General features: G+C 34.4%; 1 protein-coding gene across 3 annotated transcripts in view; it reads right to left on the reverse strand.

Annotated features, from left to right (window-relative positions):
* Positions 1-1850: 1850 nt before the first annotated feature.
* LOC145687971 (uncharacterized) overlaps positions 1851-21752 on the reverse strand; it is a 67590-nt gene continuing 47688 nt past the window's right edge. For all 3 annotated transcript variants that reach the window (XM_081761588.1, XM_081761589.1, XM_081761591.1), the window contains exon 2: positions 1851-11846. In XM_081761588.1, coding sequence (XP_081617714.1) covers positions 10888-11846 — 959 coding nt within the window. In that variant the 3' untranslated portion in view covers positions 1851-10887. The remainder of the gene's footprint in view (positions 11847-21752) is intronic.

A 21752-nucleotide genomic window follows, 5' to 3' on the forward strand; every position in this document is an offset into this window, starting at 1 on the left:
AACCTTAACTTAATTGGCGGCCATCCTGAATCGTATTGACGGAGTTCCACTTCATTATACAGGAAAAACACGACAGCTATTACATAGTGTTCCCAGACACTAGATTAGAAGAGGTCCTTAAGAATAACCATCACGATAACTGGATCTGAACACCTGCACTTTCCCGTATAAGGATCTTCAAAATCGAAATTTATACTATCAAAATTAGAAACTTCGATCATCTTCGGGCGAGGATAACCACTTCAGCAATTAGTTCCTCTCATGCTGAGAATTAATAACTTTCTTGACAGAGTAACCACTGTAGCGGCTAGTCTGTATCATCACATGTAAAGGATGAATAGCCTCCGGGACAGGATAACCATTGCATGGATCCTCGTACGTGGAGAACGAATAACCTACGGGGGAGGATAACCACTACAACGGATTCTTCAGACCTTTATATGTTAAAGAGAATTTTTAAGATACAAGATTCAACACTTAAGAACTTGTGTTGAAAGTGATCGAGCATACGTAGAATGAGTATTATATAATATCAATGTGTTGCTCTTCAGTTCTTCCATTGGCTGAGATCTTATAGTAATTCAGTGCTAATACCATTCTTCACTTACGTTTCATTACCATTAATATGGAAATAAAACTCCGTGAACTGATTTCAATAACTTTATTTTAGCGTTACAGAATGTGCAACACTAACATTTTACTCGTATTTTGAACAGTTTCTCACTGGCATCACATTACAGTTTTCGTGTCTTTTCAAATAATCACTGTAAAATTATGTATATATCTATTACAATGGGCATTAAACCTACTTAAAGACTCATGAGATCGTACGTGTGAATGTGTTACTGCATTCATCTTTTACAGAGTAACAGTACAGAAGCATTGTACCAGTTATTAAACAAAGAAATCAGGAAATTTCGCATGCTGCTGGCATGGTAACAATAAACCCAAACACAAAAGCATGAAATGCAGACGAGAACTGAACCAAGAGGCATGTTTTGTACTTATAGTCTTTGGCCCAGCCTATTTTTTAACACCTGATATGTTAATTGTCGACATTTTTTTTAAGTGAAGTGATTTTGTCTTTCTTGACGAGAACATGGTATTGTCATGATTCAACACTTTCATGCTTCTGCTACCGTGTATAGGCTAAGCTTGAATGTTTAACATATAACCCTAAATCTTGGTTTCCAAATAGTTATGCATTTTGATTAATTCATATACTAGATATATTTTCAGATTATTGTTTTAAAAACATGTAGAATAGTCTCATATGAAAATTTACAGAAATATGATATTCTTAAATTGTGCTAATTTACTCCAATGTACTTGTATTTTCCACGGATAGTCAAAATCAGTTTGTAGATTAGTACTAACAAGCTGGTACCTTGAACCCGGACAAAGTATCAATACACATTTCCAACGGTTTAAAATCATGTTTTTGGTGTCAGAAACACCTTCCAAACATCTCTGGGAAAAATACGTTCCTTTAAATAGGAACACAGTAAGTAGTTTACAGAAACTATCAAATACTGTTGAGTTTTCGAGATTATTTTATATCTTTGTATTAGAAATGGCAAAATAATAATAATAATGAAACACTTGAAATTTATAGAAACAAAATGGAAAGCGACTGTTGTTAACTGAGATAGTTTATGTATAGTGCTAGGGGTACGGTCAGTTTTCCTCTACAGCTATTTCAGTCTAACTTGACCTTAGGTGCTTGTAAACAATATGTATAAGAGTGCATAACCAATTATAAAACGGTTACTATACAGCACTAGAAATAAGCGAGTTCTTCGAAACGCAGCGCTGCCAGACCCGCTAATTGAGATTATGCTAAAATAATAAAGATATCAAGTGACAAATCTCCATGTATAAGTTTCTGAATTGTAACTGTCTTTCGTCTTAATTTTCAGATACTTATTTATTTTTTTCTTTCTTTTCTAAATTGCAAACTTCACAATCTGAATTATATAGAGTGGGTCTGTCCTAAAATTTAAGACTGCGTACCCTAGAAAAATGCGATATACTGACCAGCCAAAACAAATGCTATTTTTTGAACGCAATCTTTGGCAGACGTAAAAGTCACAGGGCAAAACAGAACCGCTGGTCAGACGGTGACAGTGATCTCACTCGATTAGACAGTGTGATGCTTATGTATAGAATGGAGAAGGCCGGCGATATATCCGACTTGTAGAGTGAGTGTTCGAGCGCTGCCGTGGTTAGTTTCGTTCAAAGATGGGAAAAGAACGGTAAAACCAGCGCTGAATAACAAGGCATGGGGTGTCCAGACTTCATTAAAAATGTTAGATATCGTAGAGTATGGACGTTGTTACAACAGAGTAGGGTGAAAATTGAGCCAAAATTAACACCATACTGTAACAGGGTACAAAGTACGAGTGCCTGAACATACAATTTACCGCAACTTTAATTTTGGGCCTCTACAGCCGATGTCTCACACATGTACCAATGTTAATTGCACAGCATCGTAGATTACGACGGAAATGGGCACGTGACCATCGTCGTTAGATCACCAAGCAACAGCACAACGTTGCGTGGTCCGATGAACCAAGATACTTCATCAGGTCGATGGCCAAGTGAGGATTTGTCATGCTCCAGAGGTACACAGTATGACGACGTCATGCTGATGACAGCTCCATTAAGGTTTGGAAAACTTTTACATGGTCATCCAAGGGCCCAATAATGCGTGTGAAGGGCACCATGGCCGCTCCTAGCTATCGGCAGGTTATTGCTGATCATCCACATCCATTCATGTCGGCCACGTTTTCAGTTAGCAATGACATCTTTCAGCAGGATATCGCTCCTTCTCACAAGGCCAACGATGTGCTGCAGTTATTTGAATCTGGTGGCCAATGCAGCAACTGAAATTCACATTGTGCTCTTCAGTCGATCTGAACACAATTGAACGTTTTCGGATGCGACTGAACAAACTCGAGATCGCGGAATTTACAGAAATTTAGTGAAGTGTGTGTGGTGATGTTGTGCGCCATATATCCAGGGACCTACCAAGGTCTCATTTCTTCCATACCAAACAGTATTACTGCTGTCATGCGAGCCAAAGGTAGACATATCGGATATTAGTTTGGCAGTCACAATGCTTTGGCTGATCAGTGTATATCCCACGAAGTTTTCGCTACGTAGCTTTGAGAAGCTCTTCACAAGCTACTCCTTTGTTGCAATTTAAAGGAGGTTGAATATTATATACTGAAGATATAATATTAGATCTTTAAATTGTTATGCAACTCTCAACGCTATATACCAGGAACACTGAGGGAAGGAGCTAACTTGTTAAATTGTCGACAATGTTTGGTGCCCAAACTCCATAGAAGATTTTAAATCGTTAGAAGTGTGTTTTCACCTTACCGAAGTCCAATTAAAACCCTAAATATACAAATTTTTGTACATCCTTATACAATTAATTTAAAAGAAAATACAAGTAGTAAATAAAGCTGCAAGTGATAGAACAAAAAATCTGTAAGTATCAAATACATCAATTATCACGAGAACTCTTTCATACAGTATCAAATGTACTGTTAATATTCCAAATAATAATAGTAAAAGTAACACAGAATTTAATGTTGAGAAGAAACTTGTTTCCGAATTAAAACACAAAAGAAGTTCTAACTGAATAATTTAGCACGTATACAGTGTGAACATATTTGGACATTTTTTTAAAAACATTTCTTTAAGTCATTCAGATAGCTTTAGTAGTCACCTGTGAGTCAACAAAAACATAATTTAGATAATATTACATTATTTGTCATTAAAATAACGAACTGTAGATCAGATACAAAGATGAACAACAAAATACGAGCATCGTCAAATTTAGTAACTGAATATGAACACAACCTCATAGTAATGCATGCTATTACATAATCCAATACATATGAACGCAGCACCATTCCAAGTATTAGAAGTCAAAATTGAATGAATATCTCCGTTCACAGGAGAAAATTTGCAAAATATAACGAATGAAATTTGCTTGCTTTAGCAGACGTCGTCAAATTTTCAGATCATCAAATATCTTTGAAATGCATACGTAGAAACAAGTGAATATCCCAATTTATTGCATATATTTGCAATAGAAGCAATAAAACACGCTTTACATTTGCTTTTGTACAAAACGAAATATTTACACCAAAAAATATAACGAGAATAGTCAAAAACAAATTATAGTGATCAAAAGATTCATATCACTGTATAATCGCAAATAATATAATGTACTTGTTCTTTTATTAACATTGGAAGCAATGTACCAATTGAAGTCGTTTTCAAGAACATAATGAATTATATTGTCTCTACAATAAAATCAAATTCATCCATTCTCTCCAAACTATTTACAAAACAACATATATATGAGGTTACGTGGGTGTACTTTTTTTGATGATTACAAATTACTAAGTCCCGATATAACAGGTAGTATTAAGATTCACCAAAATGGAACTCAAATGTAGAAACTACTATCGTTTATTTAAAATATATGTGTATTATATTTTCCTCTTTTTCATTTGCTGACTACTGTTCAAAATTATAGCTGAAGTCACCGTTTATAATATTATTGCAAAATAGTTTGTAATAAGTCTAATGTTAAGATCCTGAAAACAAATTTTACTGAACAATAAATTTCACAGTTCCAGACATTATTCAATTTTGATAATTCGTATTTTCAAAATGCATAACTATCTAACATCACTTGCACTTTTATCCATTGTTTTGTAGTATTCAGCTTAGATGACAACTATGTGTCGAATTGTTTTTGAATGTGTTTTCTAAATTACTTAGATTAAATTCTATGAGTCTGCAAGGTCTTTTTCAGTAAACAATCGGCAAAGTGCATATGTTGTATAGAATTTCAGATCTTTATACATACGTCACTGGAAAGCTCTTGAAATTACAATATAATTTTTGATAGAAATATTTATTGTACAGATGACAAATATATATTTCTGGAAAGTTCACTTTTGATAGGACATATTTTACACATGGCAGAAGTAATAATCGATGTGGGCACGTTACTTTCGGTTGAGAGCACTGTTGAGATCATTATGGAGTCATCCACTTATAACTTAACTGAAAACAAATTATCGAAATTGTTACTAAACTGTTTTTTATGTTCTATGGTACCAATCTTTTTAAATCCTAACAGATTATTTGGTTTCAGAAACATCAAAATTGTGCGAGTTTTAACTGGAATGACTTTTAAAGGATTGCGGTGTGAACTTGAGGGTTAGGAAATACAACAAAGAAAGTCCTGTCTCCTGTAATGATCGCACGGTTGTAATCTCGTGCGGGGAGAGGGATGATGAAGACAACCTTACAAAATCCATCAAAACCAAGAAATCATTTGTCTGAGATACTGTTTATTGTGTCATACGAATCTCTCATAGAATCTGAACAGTCGACAGCAGAACTGCGTATCTATAATGTACATGGTCTTGCACCAATAAGTTAAGAATGAGTTAACACATGTAAGTATGTCTTTTCATAATGCAAAAAGAATTATATTTTCTCTCCACATCGAGGGAACTACTCAAGCTGATCCGGTAATTCTGAAGTTGACCAATGCACACGCATAGAATTTTATGCAAATTTGTTAAAACAACAGATTTAATTGGATAATTCGGATAATAATTAACTAGTTAACGTCAATTTGTGATCATTTTACATAATGAAACAAAATCTCCCGGAACTGCTTCTAGTGATAATGATAAGTTTCGTAAAAAGGCAATTTAGCAAAGAACTATTAAATGCTAATCGTTTGTGCAGTATAATTATTTTGAAAATAAGAGTAACCCTCGACTATTTCTCGAAAACTTTTTTCAGTAACCTGAGACAAACATTCCAGAGAAAAATAAGAACTACTATTTAACATTAATATTATGAATAGAAATACACATGTAGAACCCTCTCAAAAGTGAAAATTCCATTTTTACATGCGACTGTACACGTTAGTTACCAGATAAATGTGCATATTAATCATGCAGTTTCAATTAAATATCTTCTTTGATCTACAAACAGTACCCATATAGATTACGTGGGCACATTTTTAGATGGGAACACCGCAACTCATTGCTTCCCTGAAACTAATGCAGTTGGTTTTCATAATACAGTCAAATGTTCCTGAACTAGACCTTGTAGGATGTCCAATGTTATCCTTGAAACCTGTATATTTACAAAAAAGGAAAACAGGAGCTACTGCAAACAAAATATCTGAATCATGCACCAGGAAATATTGCAACTAAAGTTATAATTATGGTAATAGGTACTGTTTCTGAAGTTAAGCTCAAGTACAGACTTCTCAAACAGCAAATATTCAAGCACGATCTGAATTACTTTGAAGAAAAATTTCTTCGACAATTTTCTGTATTTTATCTCACAACTTGGTCTTAAGTTACGAACCAAAAAACATTTAAGATAGCAGTGGCTACTGGTTCCTTTACCAAAAGAAAATAAAAGTTTAACAAACAGAAACCAATAAAAACTTAAAAACTCCAAGTAGGTCCCTTAGGACGTACCACCTTTTGTATCAGTCTTATCGAAAACTAAATATACATATATTTGAACTGTGTGCCATAAATAATAGTTGTTCAGTTCTTCGAGAATACAACACCTCGACATCAACTTTATGTGCAACATAAAAGTTAGTATTGCTTTTATACACATTCTGCACTGCACTTTACAGCGTTAAGTTTTCGAAAGCATTAAATAGCTATGTACACAGTTATATGCATTTACAGGATCAATGTACACTGCTTTATATTTGTCGTCATACCGGAAGTTTATTTAGTGTGCTTTCATAGTGGTAAGCTTTGGGAATTGCTAGTCTTCTTAACTGGAAATATGCAGACACAAGTGTTCCTATAGGCAACAGCACACAAACCAAAAGTAAAAGCGCCTTGACAAGTTGTTAGTAGTCACAGAACTTAGAACATGAACAATGAGGAATAGACAGGTTTAATTGCAAACAAAAGTATGAACTTTGGAATGTGGAATTGCACTTCTCTCATACAGACATGAGTTGTGTCCACAGAAAAGCTTGTACAAAATGAGTAACTTGCTATCTAGCAAATTATCTTTTCCTTAAAACTACTATATTACAACGTTAATGTCAAACGCGATATTCTACACATTACATAAACAGCAATGAAGCACAAATTACTTTACAATCTTTCGTCATTTAGATAAGGGATTCTTTATACAAAAATATGTCATTTTAAACATGACTTGCACTTTTAATCATCAGCGCTCGAAATGACACGATACAGTACTTGCTAGTACAAATAACAAGTATTTAAACATTATTATTAGTATTCATACCAATAATTATTGGATATAATACCAACGATTTTTGTGTTCATTCAACGAAACAAATACAGAATACTAAAATACTATTACAAGTAGTTTGACCTAAAACTTCAAGTAGATGAAATAATGCATTTCAAGTATTAAGGTCAAATATATATGCCAAACTAACTTACAAATACAAGTTTAATACAAATCTTTGTATTCTACATTATGACAGGGTCGCATTTCATTTCCAACACATTCATTTGATTACTGGAGTTCTCGTACTTTGCTACAGATACAAGAATTTAATAAATTAAAATGTAAATAAAAATTTTGTTACTTTCTGATAAATATAATACAAAAAATACAAGCTTCATTACATCAGATTGTATGGTTTAATCGTGAAATAACTTAACATTTCAGTATGAAATAAATTAGTATCATTCATAAATATATTTATAAATAAATGATTGCCTCTGGCTTATTTGAAGTATATAATTTTATCGTATTATACCGTTCAATAATATGAGATATTTTCTCAATTTACTTCGTATTTAGTTTCATTATCAACGTTTCTTAAGAAAGACTATTAAAGTGAAATGCAAGTAAATTACTATCTTTTAAAAAATGAAAGCTAATTTCTACGTGCAATCAGTTTTGGACTATTTTAAAACAGCAACCTTCTCCATGCGTTAACAGCAATACTCTACACCGATATTCGTTTACATATAAATATTTGGAGATTATAGCAGGAACGATACTTAAAATATATCGGAATATGAGCCGGTTTCAATATTTAAGGTAACATGGTGCCAAGAGAAGAGGTTATGCGAATAATTATTAAAAATAAATAAATAAATAAATAATACATTTCGATACGGTAACGTGTGTTTATTGTTGATGACTGACTGAAGGGAACTTCGTTCGAGAACTCCTCGTTTTGTAGTTCATTTGTCGCTGATATGCATAGGTGTTGAAAAAGGTACAGCAAGATTCATAGTTAGTTCGGCACACCACAGAAATAGGAAAACTAGACCAATAAAACAGCCAAATTAAGTAATTTTAGTTTCAATGAATGACAGAATCTTTGGATCGCTGCTTCTGTGTAGCCATAATTAATAAAGAGAAGAGTACAGTCATTTTTGAAAGTGGTCTTCCTCATATAATTTCTGAATGATTTGGATTTGATTTTAGTTTAGCGTCCCCTTCGGCAGTGAGGTTATATGAGACGTGCACTTACAGCTTAACGCGGAACCCGAACCACATGAGCTCCCGCCTGGACTCGAACCCGGATTTCCCACGCCAAAGGTCTGTACGCAATTTCTGAATGAATTAGAATTTAGTATGTTTTCTTTCTCCTGTTTTAAATATGTTATCTTTAATACACAAAAAAGGGGGGAGGCACTTCAATGTTGGCACCTCAATTAACCCACAGTCAACGAATTCACAGAAAATAAATAGGATTAGGAATTTGATTTGTGGGCTTCCGGCTATGCTAGCCCACCATATATAAGGGATGACGTCCCTTAGCAATCACACTGTCCGGAGAATTGGGAAAGAAGAATGGAAGCAGTCTGGGACCATTACGTTAAGTACTATCCCAGCATTTATCTGGGACAAATAAGGAAAATTTCACTCAAAATGGCTGAACTGAAAATCCTGTTACACTTTTTTCTAACAAGTGTCCCCACCAGGAATCGAACCCAGGACCGCTCACACTAAAAGTGAAAGCGTTACAGCGATACACTATGCGAGGTCACCACAGATAATAAATGAACGTGTGGTTTGAAGAAGAGAAGCATTCCAACTTTTGTCTAAATGACATTCCACCATCTTTTAAATGTTACAAGAGCTGCTGAAGCACATGCTTTTGGGAAATAAATTTTACAATCACATAGTATTGATATCATTCAATGGCATAACACAAACATTTAAATAAAAAAAAAAAAAGACTTTGGCAAGAAGGATCTTTTAATTATTATTCTATTTTCTGAACGTGACCTGGACGGAATATTTCCCTACTTCAAATGAGATGTCCAATTAAAAATCTACCATTCGTTTGAAAACTACTTGTAAAAGACGATTTGAACAATATTATGCAGAAGAAAATTAACCTCTAGGAGTATAATATTTATAGTAGTAGAAAAAAAGAAGAAAGGATAAATATCATTGCATGCTTATAGTTTTAACACATTAAGAATATCTTGTAAATCTGTCATACAAGCTTAACTCTCTCTTTCTTACAGGGAAAGGTCTTTCTCCAAAATATAATCTACTTCCCACGATGAGTCGACTGTAGGCTGTTCAGACATCAAATGCCTCTTTCAGCAGTGTGAAATGTCACTGTTACTGAGTTTCAACCAAAAAATCTCGAGTAGCATTCTTGTTCAGCATAATATTACTAATTTCTCCAATTTACTTTGATTTTCGAAATGTGAAAGTTTCTGTTCTGTACAGAGCTCTTAATGCGTTTTTTTCTTCGATAGTAGTAGTGGTTTCTTTCTGTGGAGACCTGTTTTGCTGGTGCTACATCTTAGTTTCCATACCTATTCGGTTCTTCATTCGAGAAAATTCAACTCCTTATATGGAAGTAGGCAACAAAAACAAGAATGGGAAATGAGTCAAAGATAATAACAGAGGAACAGAAAAAAAAAACAACTGAAATGTTTACTTTCACGTCCCATGATTAAGCCCTCTAGGTTTAAGTAGGTGGATGATTGATCAAAATGAATGACTACGAAAGAAAGATGAAATCAGAATGTAGGGAAAAAAATGGGAGAACTTCGTGGAAATCAACCAATAAGATAATGTCTACCCGAACTAACATGACCTAGGATCACAGGATGGATCCTTTGCATTGGATCTAAGCGCTCTATCACTGAGCTTCCGTGCCGAACGAAAAAAAGAAAGAAAAAAAAACTTGGTGAAGATGAAATTGAACAAGTAATAAAATACACTGCAAGGAAAAGAGGTTTCCTACAAAGTACAGTACATTCTAAGTTATAAATAATATCTATTTATTTGTAAGAATGGTGAGATTTTTAACTGAAACGAAGAACACATATTATACTTCATCTAGAAGTGCATATTGTAATTTTACAAGTCAACCGTAAGATCACTTTTTCATATATGTTCAAAATAAGTTTTCTACCAACAAACTTTATACGAAGAACAAACAATTCATATTTATTTTTTTCTGAATTCATCTATTTATATGCAAAAATTATATAAAACTTCAAGAAAGAAATCAAGCCACACTTTTACAAATATAATTTAAATCCTAGAAGTTCAAAGCCGTATAAAACTGAAGACATTAACGCTGCTAAAGAACAAATTTGTTGTATACAGAGCACAACTACTCTCAGTATTCTGTTGTATATTCAACTAGATACTTAAATCAATAATATTATATTTTACATATATATATATTGCAATTTGGAAAATTCCTTGGTAGTTGTATTCACTTCGAGCGCTGATTACAACGAAATTCTCAACGTGCCAAACAAGTATACTTACGTTTAAAACTTAATACACTACACTATAGAAAGTTTATTCAGTACACACCACTGAACATCATTACGTCATCACAGAATCACATTCTAAGGGTGAGTGTGATCCACCACCCTCCTGAACAGGAGACGTAACTTGCGTTTCCGAGCCAGTAACGCTGTTTTCCTGAATTGTCAGCGGGGCGACAACAGTCTCGAGCTCACACACACTGTCAGTTCCGTGATTTCTACTAGTCACTGGACACTCGTCTTCACTACTGAGTTCTGTCTGTTGAGATGAATACTTCTGCACAACAGAAGTGCCTAAACTACGTAAACGCTTATTCTCTTCTTGAAGAACCAACAACTGTTCTTGTAACTTTGCTAAATAAACCTTGGGATTACGTCTCGAGATCTGTTCTTCAAGTCTATGCGCTTTTTTCTCGAGCTTAATGATTTCGGTAATAAGAGTCTCCCGAGACCACGTCAGTAGTTCTTCTTCTTTCGCACTACGATACATCTTTTCAAAGTCTTCCTCAGAGTATTTTGCCCAAAACGAATCATCTTCCGGCGAAGGGCAATCAGTATCATCTTGTGATGCGATGGAGTTAGACAAAACACCACCGCTTTGGTTGGAAAAGCGGCCGCCACGCTCAAAATTCAAGAAAAGAGAAGAGTTTTCGTGGTCGTCGATGAGAAATTGCGTTGAATTTTCTGGAGCATTCGGCACGTCCACTGGTCTTAACATGGGCATATGATTCCATAGATGGTGGACACTTGTGAACGAGTGATCAATTGACACAGTACTTGCCTCAGTTTCCGTTTCTTCGTATTCATCGTCAGTGCCTCCATCCAAACTAGTTTTGCTTCCATTGATGTACCGACAAGGAACCTTCCCTTTCTTCTTTTTCCCGCGGCGATGCTTTCGCTTCCTCTTTTCCAAAGGACTCACCTCACTACTATTCGTGTCCTTGGGAGTCACTGTTGATTCTCCAGTGTCATCAAGCATCATATTTCTCACGTTCTCCACGAGTGAATATGAAAGATCTGAAATACAAACATTATTAATTAGAATTATTTAATTAAACGTCAAATTTCCACTTAATCATCAAATAATACAGTACAATTAAGAACAATTCATCCAGGAGCGTCATTTAAGGTTTTGCTTGGGGAAGGGCAAGATATCTATTTATCTATCTATCTATATCTATCTATCTATCTATCTATATATATATATATATATATATATATATATATATATATATATATATATATAGTGAGAGAGAGAGAGAGAGAGAGAGAGAGAGAGACGGGGGATAAAATAGATGCACATTTCCACTAATCTAGTGTGTACCTTAGCACACATGCACAAGGTTCCGGTTAGATCCCCAATAGGGGAACATTGAACGTACCATAATAGTTAGATCGTTTGTGCTTATAGCTTTTATATGTACTCTAGGCATTATCTAACCTAATGTTTAGATATAATAAAGAAAACAAACCATTCATGACTGTAAGCCTCCTCTTTTTTATTATTATTATTATTATTTCTTGACAAATGAAAAATAAAACGTTCATCTGAACTCTGATCTTTTGGCTCTGTACATTTTCCAATCAATCATGTTAAAGCAGGGTTGGCTGGTTTAAACCAGCTGGGTTAAAAAAAAGCCTAGTTTAAATCATTAAACCAAACAACGAAAAATGTTCGTAAAAGTGTAAGTTTTCGTAAAATCTTGATGAACACACATTTGTGGGTTATCGCGTGTCACTCCCGCATATTCGTATTATTTTCAGACCTAAATTCCCCATTCATTACTCAAAGAGATTGTACTACAAAAGGAACTTTTTAATAAGCTTATGAATGTTTCTTACGTGATTTTTTTAGTCCGTTATTATTGTTATGCAATTGCAATCAAAGAAAAATTCTAAATATTGTCTCGCTTTAATAATGATTACTATTGATAAAATACATCGAAATACCGTACTTTTTTTGGGGGGGGATCATACAAACCCCACGAGAGACATTTACTGAAATCAGAAGTATCTTTGGTATTTATTTATGTATGAATGTGTTAGAGCCCAAGTGGACTCAAATAATTCTTATCTTTATTCACTTCTCTTACTGATACGCAAATTCGTCGTCGTCGTATTTCTTTAACTTGGACTAATAAAAGTCGTAGTGAACTAACTTGGACTTAATTAGTTCTTCTGTACTCTGCAATATCTTGAAACTGTCCATATGTAATACTGTATAATGGTTTCACTTGTGCAACGGTTTCTTTTTGTCCTCCTCAAATGACTTGAGTATCTCGTAATACACTCTACTTAGGAAGATGAAACTTGGTACGTAAAATCTTTAAATAATAGGACTCGTGTTCTAGCGTTTTTTAAAATTCCCGTTGAAAGGGGTGGCATCTTTTATGTAATAAAATTGATTTAACCAAGTTCCTACGCGATCTCCCAGTTGCGCAGATATTATTTTTGATGCATGAGTTAGTGATGTACCGATATATCGGTATCGGTGATATCGGCCACTTTTGGGGGTATGCTATCGGCAAATGGACACCGATATTTACCGATACATTTTCCGAACAATTTTCAACTTGTTTAGGGTTCATACATTTCTTTTAGACTTAAAGTTGATCTAAATTATTATCAATTGTACAATCGATTTCTCTATGCATGTGTACGCCTTTGATTAGCCCTACTCGAACTCAACTGATATTTTTAGTCCCTCGATGCCAAAATACTGGTGAAGAAAAGTCAAAGTCCTCAGTCCGGATCATGGGCGCCCGAAGAAATATTTCTGGGGAAAGCCCATTCCATGGTTGCTATATTACGTCTGGTATTTAATATACGTGGTTTGCTATATCACGTATACATTTTCGTGAGCCAGGGGGGCCACCCTGCTCTCCCGCTTCGACACCCATGATTAGGATAGCAGACTCGTCATTTGAATCTAAAACGAGACAAGTTTTGATTCAGAAGAAAATGCTATGGAAGAAACCCACAAGACACTCACTTTGTCATTATTTTCTCCTACTTGCTGATTAAAAACGATTAGTTCTAAAGTTAATAAGTAGTTTTATCGTTTTAGACTTTGCTTAAATAACTTTTATTTCTTTATGGTATATACAGCAACTCCTGGTTCACCACGCATAATATTTCAAACAATAAAAATTTGTAACGGTAGTATCAGTTTGAATTATATGTATGCAGGGACGGCGATTAGGGGGCATTTGCCCCTCTACTTTTTCGAAGTGGCCCCTTAATGTATATAGTTTCATTTGGAAATGTAAAGTTTTTGTACGTACTACTGGTTCATAGAAAAAATGCCGTCATTATAATATTTACCGTGGCGTGATTACATACTGGTTATTTGTCTTCCCGTGGAGTTAAGAAAGTTACAGGAACAGCATTTTAATTGCCACGGAGAATGGTCCAAAAATTAATCTTTTGGAACGCAATAATTCCAGCGTACTTTCATTTCTTCTTACAAGGGTTCGATACGTTAGTTAGCTGCTTTGAAACTAATTGAGAGAACATTTCGCAAAACAACAAAAGCCTTCCACAAGTTATTCTTTAATTGCACAAAAATTGACAGTTCCTAAAATGTCTTTTCATCTTTCTAATAGTAAGAAATATTGATTAAAAAGAGGGTAATAATGATTAACCTCTACCTTTTTCAATGTTTTGTCTACAGCATTTATAGTATTCCGCAGTTACAAATTGGTAGTGAGAAAAAAAGTTTTTTTTTTTTTTAACTAGGAGACACAACAAATGCCCTTTTCGCAGACGTAGCAAAGCCCGTCAGTTTCTTTTCTTTCTTTTTTTTCTTTTTGAACAGAAAACAAGAAAGAAATTAATTTTTTCGTAATTTATATTAAATTGTATATTGAATGTATTTGATTAAATTCAATAGATAATACATTTACATATTTGGAACCTGCGTATTAGGGTATATGTTGAATTAGCTATATTGAGCTGTCACTTTTTATCACCGTATATATATTGAAAATTATGATAAAACCAGTGGACACTGGTTACTATTTGTTAACAAAATGTTCACCTTCCTCTTGAGTATTGATCAACACCAATCTCTCTATAACTTACGGTTCCCGAATGATGGCTCCTTAAATCTCCCGAAATTGGAACTTTTTGGCCAATATCTGGGGAACGGTGGCCAGTTGGCCAGTGGCCATCGTCGGTCACTATTTAGTACCAAAAGTTCACCATCCTCTTAGGTATTGATCAAGACTAATATCTTTCTATGACTTACAGTTCCCGAGATATGGCTTCTTAAATCTCCCCAAATCGAAACATTTTTTTTTTCAATATCTTGGGAACGGTAACTCATAGGGATTATATTGGCGTTGATAAATACCTAAGGGGATGGTGGACATTTTAGTACCAAACAGTAACCGGCAGCCACTGACTAACTGGCCAATGGCCAAATCACACAATTTTCCAGACAGAATTTTAAGATGATCATGAGTAAGGAATTAGAGATGCAAAAAAGCCGGCTTTTTTGAATCGATGGTTTTTTTTACATAAAAAGCAGGCTTTTTTGGAAAAAAAACGAGAATTTTGGAAATTTTGGCTTTTTTCAACTTCATGATTTTTCTATCTAAATAGCTTTCTTATAGTATATTCTATAGTTAGATAAGAATTCCATGACCTGAATGTGATATTTCGCTCTGAAATTCACCATCAAGATGGATGGAGCACATGTTTTACGAATTAAAGCTAACAAGAAGAATGTAGTATTTGAGGGTAATTATAGAGGCTATTTAACTTTATTTTAACTTTTGAGTTATCGACATCTTTTTTCTTCTCTAGTTTGTCATCCGTGTTTCATTTCTAAGAGCTTTTAGTACTCTAGCTTCTAGCGCAAAAGTTAAACTTGCCCGTTTTTCTATTTATCCGTCAAAGCGTACGTTTTTCAATATATCCGTCAAACCGTACTTCCACATTTCTGTTATACTGTAGCTGTGAAGTGATTTAGCAATAATTTTCCGGACACAACCTTGAATACCAATTTATACAAATAATCAGTAGCGGATTTAGAAAAGTATTTTAGGAGGGGTTTTTCTGATTGTTTCGTTTCCTAAAAAGTCCTAATTTTATTTGGGAAGTGCTTGAAGTTTATGAGTACAGGCATAACTAATATTTCGTTTCGTTTATATGTTTAGCAATAATCTTCCGGATACAACTTTAAAAATCATTTTATGCTGAGAATCAGTGGCGGATTTAGAAAAGTATTTTGGGAAGGGTTTCTTACTAATGTTTAGTTTTTCTAAACATTCGTAATTTTTATTTGACGGGAGCTTAAAGTTTATGAGTAAAGGCATAAATAATAGATATTTCGTTTGTTGCAGACATTCCGTTACTTTGGGGAACGGGCTTCAGTCCGAAAGACCGCCCCCCTAACCTTCGCAAAACCGTCACTGCTGGTAATTAGTAATAATAACGATTTAAAAACAATAAAAAAGGAAGTCGCCCAACTCACAGTACACGCACTATTTCTACATTCACAGATGGAATGAAGAAAAGCTTTGTCAGAATGGTCGAATGCTGGTTGAATCCCGGACTTCCCGATAGAAGCGCAAAAGCTAGTCACTCAGTCATGTTTGTTGTGCAGTTGCATTTAGCTTAACTTAAATATATTCCGTAGTCTTTTTTTTTGGGGGGGGGGGGAGTTCCGTAATGATATGTTGAATCCCTCTTGTTAAAAATTCAGAAAACTTGAGGATTGGGTAAACTGTGATGGTGGTTCTATAAAACTTAACTGTAGAATTTCAAGAATATACAGAACCAAAAGCTCTAGATGTGCAGTCTTTAAGTGTATCATATAAATCTAAGTATTTCTCTTATGTTTTATTTTAATTTTATTTTGTTTCAGAAAGAGGGTATGGAATATTTTGAAGTAAAAATACTACATACTATTTTGCTAGTTATTTGTGTATTCTTTAAAAAGAAGTGTTTACTTTTAGGGTTGGCTGATTTACACCATTTTTTTTTTTTTTTTTTTTAATAACTGGTTTAAACCACAAAAATAAAAAGAATGAAAAATGCGAATCGTGTGAACTTCATGGTAACGTTTACAGATATCAAACCACCTGCAATAGTTTTATTTCCCTTTCACCTTTTAATCAAGGTGTCCCATGTTCAATTCTCGGTCGAACCACAATCCTTCTTTCATGCGTAACCCAAGTAGCGGTTTGGATGTCAGTTTAAGCGAAAGTCTTCTCCTTGATAACCTCGGTATTTCGTAAGGATGTTAAGCCTAAATATTTCTACATACCTAAATGCGTGTTGTTTTATAAAGAAGCCAATATTGCTTAAATATATTGATAGAAATTGGCAAAATTTATCGATTGCCTGCGCAGCTTCCAACATTAGCTTGGATTGGACTTTCAGAGATATGTACGTACTAAATTTGTGATTTAATACCTCAGTTTTAGCGTACTGATTATGGTACGTTGACCTTTAAATCTTACATGCAAAGCAATAACAGGATTTTCCCGTTATTGTCTTACATTTCAAGTAATGACGGGATTTTCCCAATGGCTAGGGCGGGAGATTCTCAACTTAAGAAATTTACTGACCGCACTTCTTTAAGCTTATGGGAGTTCTTCCGGCATAACCCCGCTGTTGCATAATAACATCAAGGCGAAACAAACTTAGGCTATTTCTGTGAATATGTAATATAAATACATAAAGCAAAAAATCTAAGTCAAAAAAGCCTGGTTTAAACCAAAAAAGCCTGGTTTAAACATCCCCCCCAAAAAACGGGTTTTTGGCATTTTCAAAAACAACCACGGTTCTTGCCAACTCTGCTTACTTTTGTATATAGGAGGTTAAAAAATTCTTATTATATACATTGGTTAATCCTGTGGAATTCATAATGTAAATATGTTGAAGAAAAATTGTTTGAAATATTTTTTCGAAATTCATAGTTTATTTTCGATGTTTTATATTATTATCAGCATCAACCACTAATTAAATGATTTTTTATGTTATAGAGAAGCGATACAAAGTCTGTTTTATCAATTTAAAGCAGTATTTTGAAAAAAGCCCAAAATTTCCGAAGCAAAAAAGCAAAGCAGAAAAAACCGAGTTTTTTTCCAAAAAAGCCGGTTTTTTTCCGAGCCCTTGCATCTCTATAAGGAATCAAATTTCTTCTTAGATCTTCGTTGTTTAAGAGTACAAAGGGCTAGTACTTACTTGCGTTGCTGTTGACAATTTACTTAATAAAGTATGAAATACGATATATGGTATTTTAACTGAAAAAAAAGTATCCCATTAATTATACAACCTTTTGTCAAACAAAGTGTTAGAAACAATCAGAAAACTGATATTGATATACAAATATTCAGATGTCTTGCTCCCCCACTTTTAACGTCAAATTGCCGCCACTGTATATACGTAACAGAGGCTAATAAATGCAATTTAACTATCAAAGCACATTATCACTCTAAATATCAATCACTAACTCTTAGAATTAAGTTTACACTAAGTATTTGCTGCTTTTTAGTACATTTTATGTGAGCTGGATTAAATTTGTATATATATATATATATATATATATATATATATATATGTGTGTGTGTGTGTGTGTATGAAATCTAATATGAAATTTTGTCTTGGTATGTCAAATTTTGGCCTTACAATGTTGATCACTTCATTATTCTGAAAATTCCTGATAATACACCGTGTATATCAGAAATGTGTCCAAAAATATCGGTATCGGCCTCTCTTCAAAATCGGTGAAAAAGTGGTATCAGTACATCTCTAGCATGAGTGTACCTTGGCCTACCTAATGTTTTCAACATATTTTCGTCAAGAGGGTGATCGGTACAACAAGTAAAAATACATTTGACAGCTAACCTCTCCTAGGCCGCTGCGCCAATTTTGACGATTTTTGGCACATGAGTGAACCCTGGTTTAACTTAGGTTTTAGTTGCTTTGTGGCCAAAGAGAGTAGAAGACGCAAGGGGACGACATGTACAAATTATCAAAACTGACCAATATTAGTGCCCAACTCATGGTTTCTGGGGTTCCTGAGATTATTAGTAACATTTCCGACCCCGTTGAAGTCCAAGTTCAGCCCCATCGATATGGGTAGGGGTAGGAAGAGTGTGAGATGTAAAAGTGATAGAAAACGTTCGATATTACCGAGTTTACTTGCGTAATAGTCGCCTTCACATAATAGCCGCACCTGAAGTTTGAAGTAAAAACATTCACCGAAAGAATTTCTCCGCACAGAAGTCGCAGTCTAAGGAATTTTTGTCTTTGTGAACGAGAATTCCTTCGAAATTGTTTATTTTGCGCGAATCCGAGCAAAAATTTTCGTGTTTACTGACACGTAACATCATGACCCATCTGTCAACAGAGATCAAGCAACCTACTTCCACCCTCCATTTTATGTTGACACAATGCTTTATGTATCAAAATTCGACATTGTGTTATCATAGCGATAATTGAATGGCAGCTTTCCTCGCGTAATAGTCACAGTTGGATTTTCGCATTAAAGTTGGTACAAAAAGTGCGAGTAAACACTATCTCATCCATAAAATTAATAGTTACACTGTTGATGCCGTTTAAGTCCAGATTCATCCTCCACGCAAATCCCAAGGGAAGGGAGCTGTTCAAATATTTTATTATAATAAACATATTTTCTTCGCGCGAAGAACAGCCATTTCAGCTAGTCTATATTATAATAAAAATGAAATGTACAAACATCTGGCCCTGAACTCCTACGCCACTGTACCTGCTACATGAGAAAAACATGGCCCACCTTAGTTTTTTTTTTATCATGTTGCTTTGGTTAAGGTGCATATACTACGGAAGGAACAGAAGGGTTATAATATGCAACCAAATAGATTATCTTACAAGCCGGTCAAGTTTAAAAGACGAAACTTGGTATATAAACTCCTCATTAAAAATAAGGGGACATGCCCGAACGTTTCTGATAATTGCCGGCTTAAGGTGGGAATTTTCTTTCATATATACAGGATGTGACTTAATTAATGTAGCAAACGTCGGGATCTGATTCCTGACACCGAGATTAGATGAAAATTATAGCCAGCCTGGGTGTAGAAATGATTCCTTTCGGCGCGCTATGACCACCCAAAAATTTGTCGCAAAATGCAAAAACATCCATAACTCTAGAACAAAACGTCGGAAGTCTGTTATTTTTAGTCGCAGATTCCATTAATGTACAACTGGATGCAAGACAGGTGATTTAAAAACCTAATGCATTGGTCTTTTTCGTCGTATGCAAAACACTTATATATGTTAATTCTAATAACGAATGCATTCGTTATTACTCAAAACAAAACCAAGTGAATCTTTAATGTAAACTTGACATTAAAGCCTTGATAAACCAATTTATTTGGTCTTTTTAATCTTTTTTTCTACCCCCTCGCCCCTAATAACAAAAATTTAGAGAAGATTAAAATTTAAAAAATAATCTCAAAAACTGCTCTAACGATTTTATATTTTACGAGTCATATTTCACTAACGAGCCCTATAATAGTAATTTCTCTGGAAAAAAAGTAATAGTAGTTCACTTTTTTTTTTTTACGATTTTATTGAAAACGACTAAACCGAATTGTCCGTATTTTACAAATAAAGATTTCATTAACGACCCAACAATATGGCATAAGTTATTTTTTCTAATGAAAAAAATCTGCAAGGGATAGTTTAGTTTTTGAGGGCACGATTCTCTTGAAAACGACTCACGTGATAAAAGTTTTGTAACAACTTAACAATATAGTGTATGTTACTGCTCATATGAAAATCCGTAAGCAGTAATTTACTATTGGCGAGAGTTTTATCGGACGATTTTCTCAAAAATGACTAACACAATTTGGTTCATATTTCATAAATAAATGTTTCATTAACAATCCTAGCATGTCACTTCTTATGAAAGAAGTTCGCAAGGTGTAGTTCACTTATGGAGGGTTTTTTTTTTTTCGATGAAGTTACACGAAAAACTTATGCTACGATTTTCTTTATATTTCATAAATAAATATTTCTGTACTACGTGCAGTATAACATGATTCAAGAAGTGAAAGCGAGAAAGTTTAGTACGGTAGGTCGTACGTCTTATTTTATTTGTAGATGATTTCTACAAATAATAATAATAATAATAATAATAATAATAATAATAATAATAATAATAATAATAAAATAAAAAAGTAAAAATACAAGCACGGTAGAGCAAGGCGTATGAATGCAAGACGACTGGTAAATTATGAACTCGATTGGTAAATTATCCTGGAAATCGCGAACTACTGTACGGTTCAGTAAAATTAGAGAGCAGCAGCGCTGGCAATAAGCTTAGAACATTTAACAAGTCATGTTTCTATAATCGTTATAATCTGACAGGATGATTTCCAACTAACAAAAATACTAGAACTTGGTATATATGACAGAATATTTAACATTTAACTACAGGCAACATTGCGGCCAGTAACCTTGATTATTTAGAGCGAGAGTGTGAGTCAGTGTACTGCAGTGATTGGCGATCAACCTTCTCCTTCGTCGCGGCGGAGCAGCTATTTGTCAGACACTCGCTTTGCTTAAGCGCACAATAGTCACTCGTCTGGTGTGATCTTCCTCACTCATTTTTCAGGCTTCGGCTCACTTTCAGTCTCTACCACTAACTCCTATCTGGCACTGGCTCAAGTGCAACTAAACTGTTAAGTCTTTTTGTGAGAAGACGAAGGAAGGGGTTCATCAGTAAATCATTCTTGGGATCTAAAGTGGAACTCAAATGGATTTAAAATGGAACTATGGAATCCTGAAATTACTAATTTTGTAATTTGATAAGACCAGTTGAACGATATACAAGTTGAGTCTTGCAACTATAGACAAACCGCTCAAAAAGTCTTCATGCAATTGTTTCTGGATTACATGATCCCCCTTTCTGTCCCGCTTTCATAA

Source organism: Thermobia domestica, chromosome 6, assembly GCF_964235325.1.
Source record: "Thermobia domestica chromosome 6, izTheDome1.hap1.1, whole genome shotgun sequence".
Lineage (NCBI taxonomy): Eukaryota > Metazoa > Arthropoda > Insecta > Zygentoma > Lepismatidae > Thermobia > Thermobia domestica.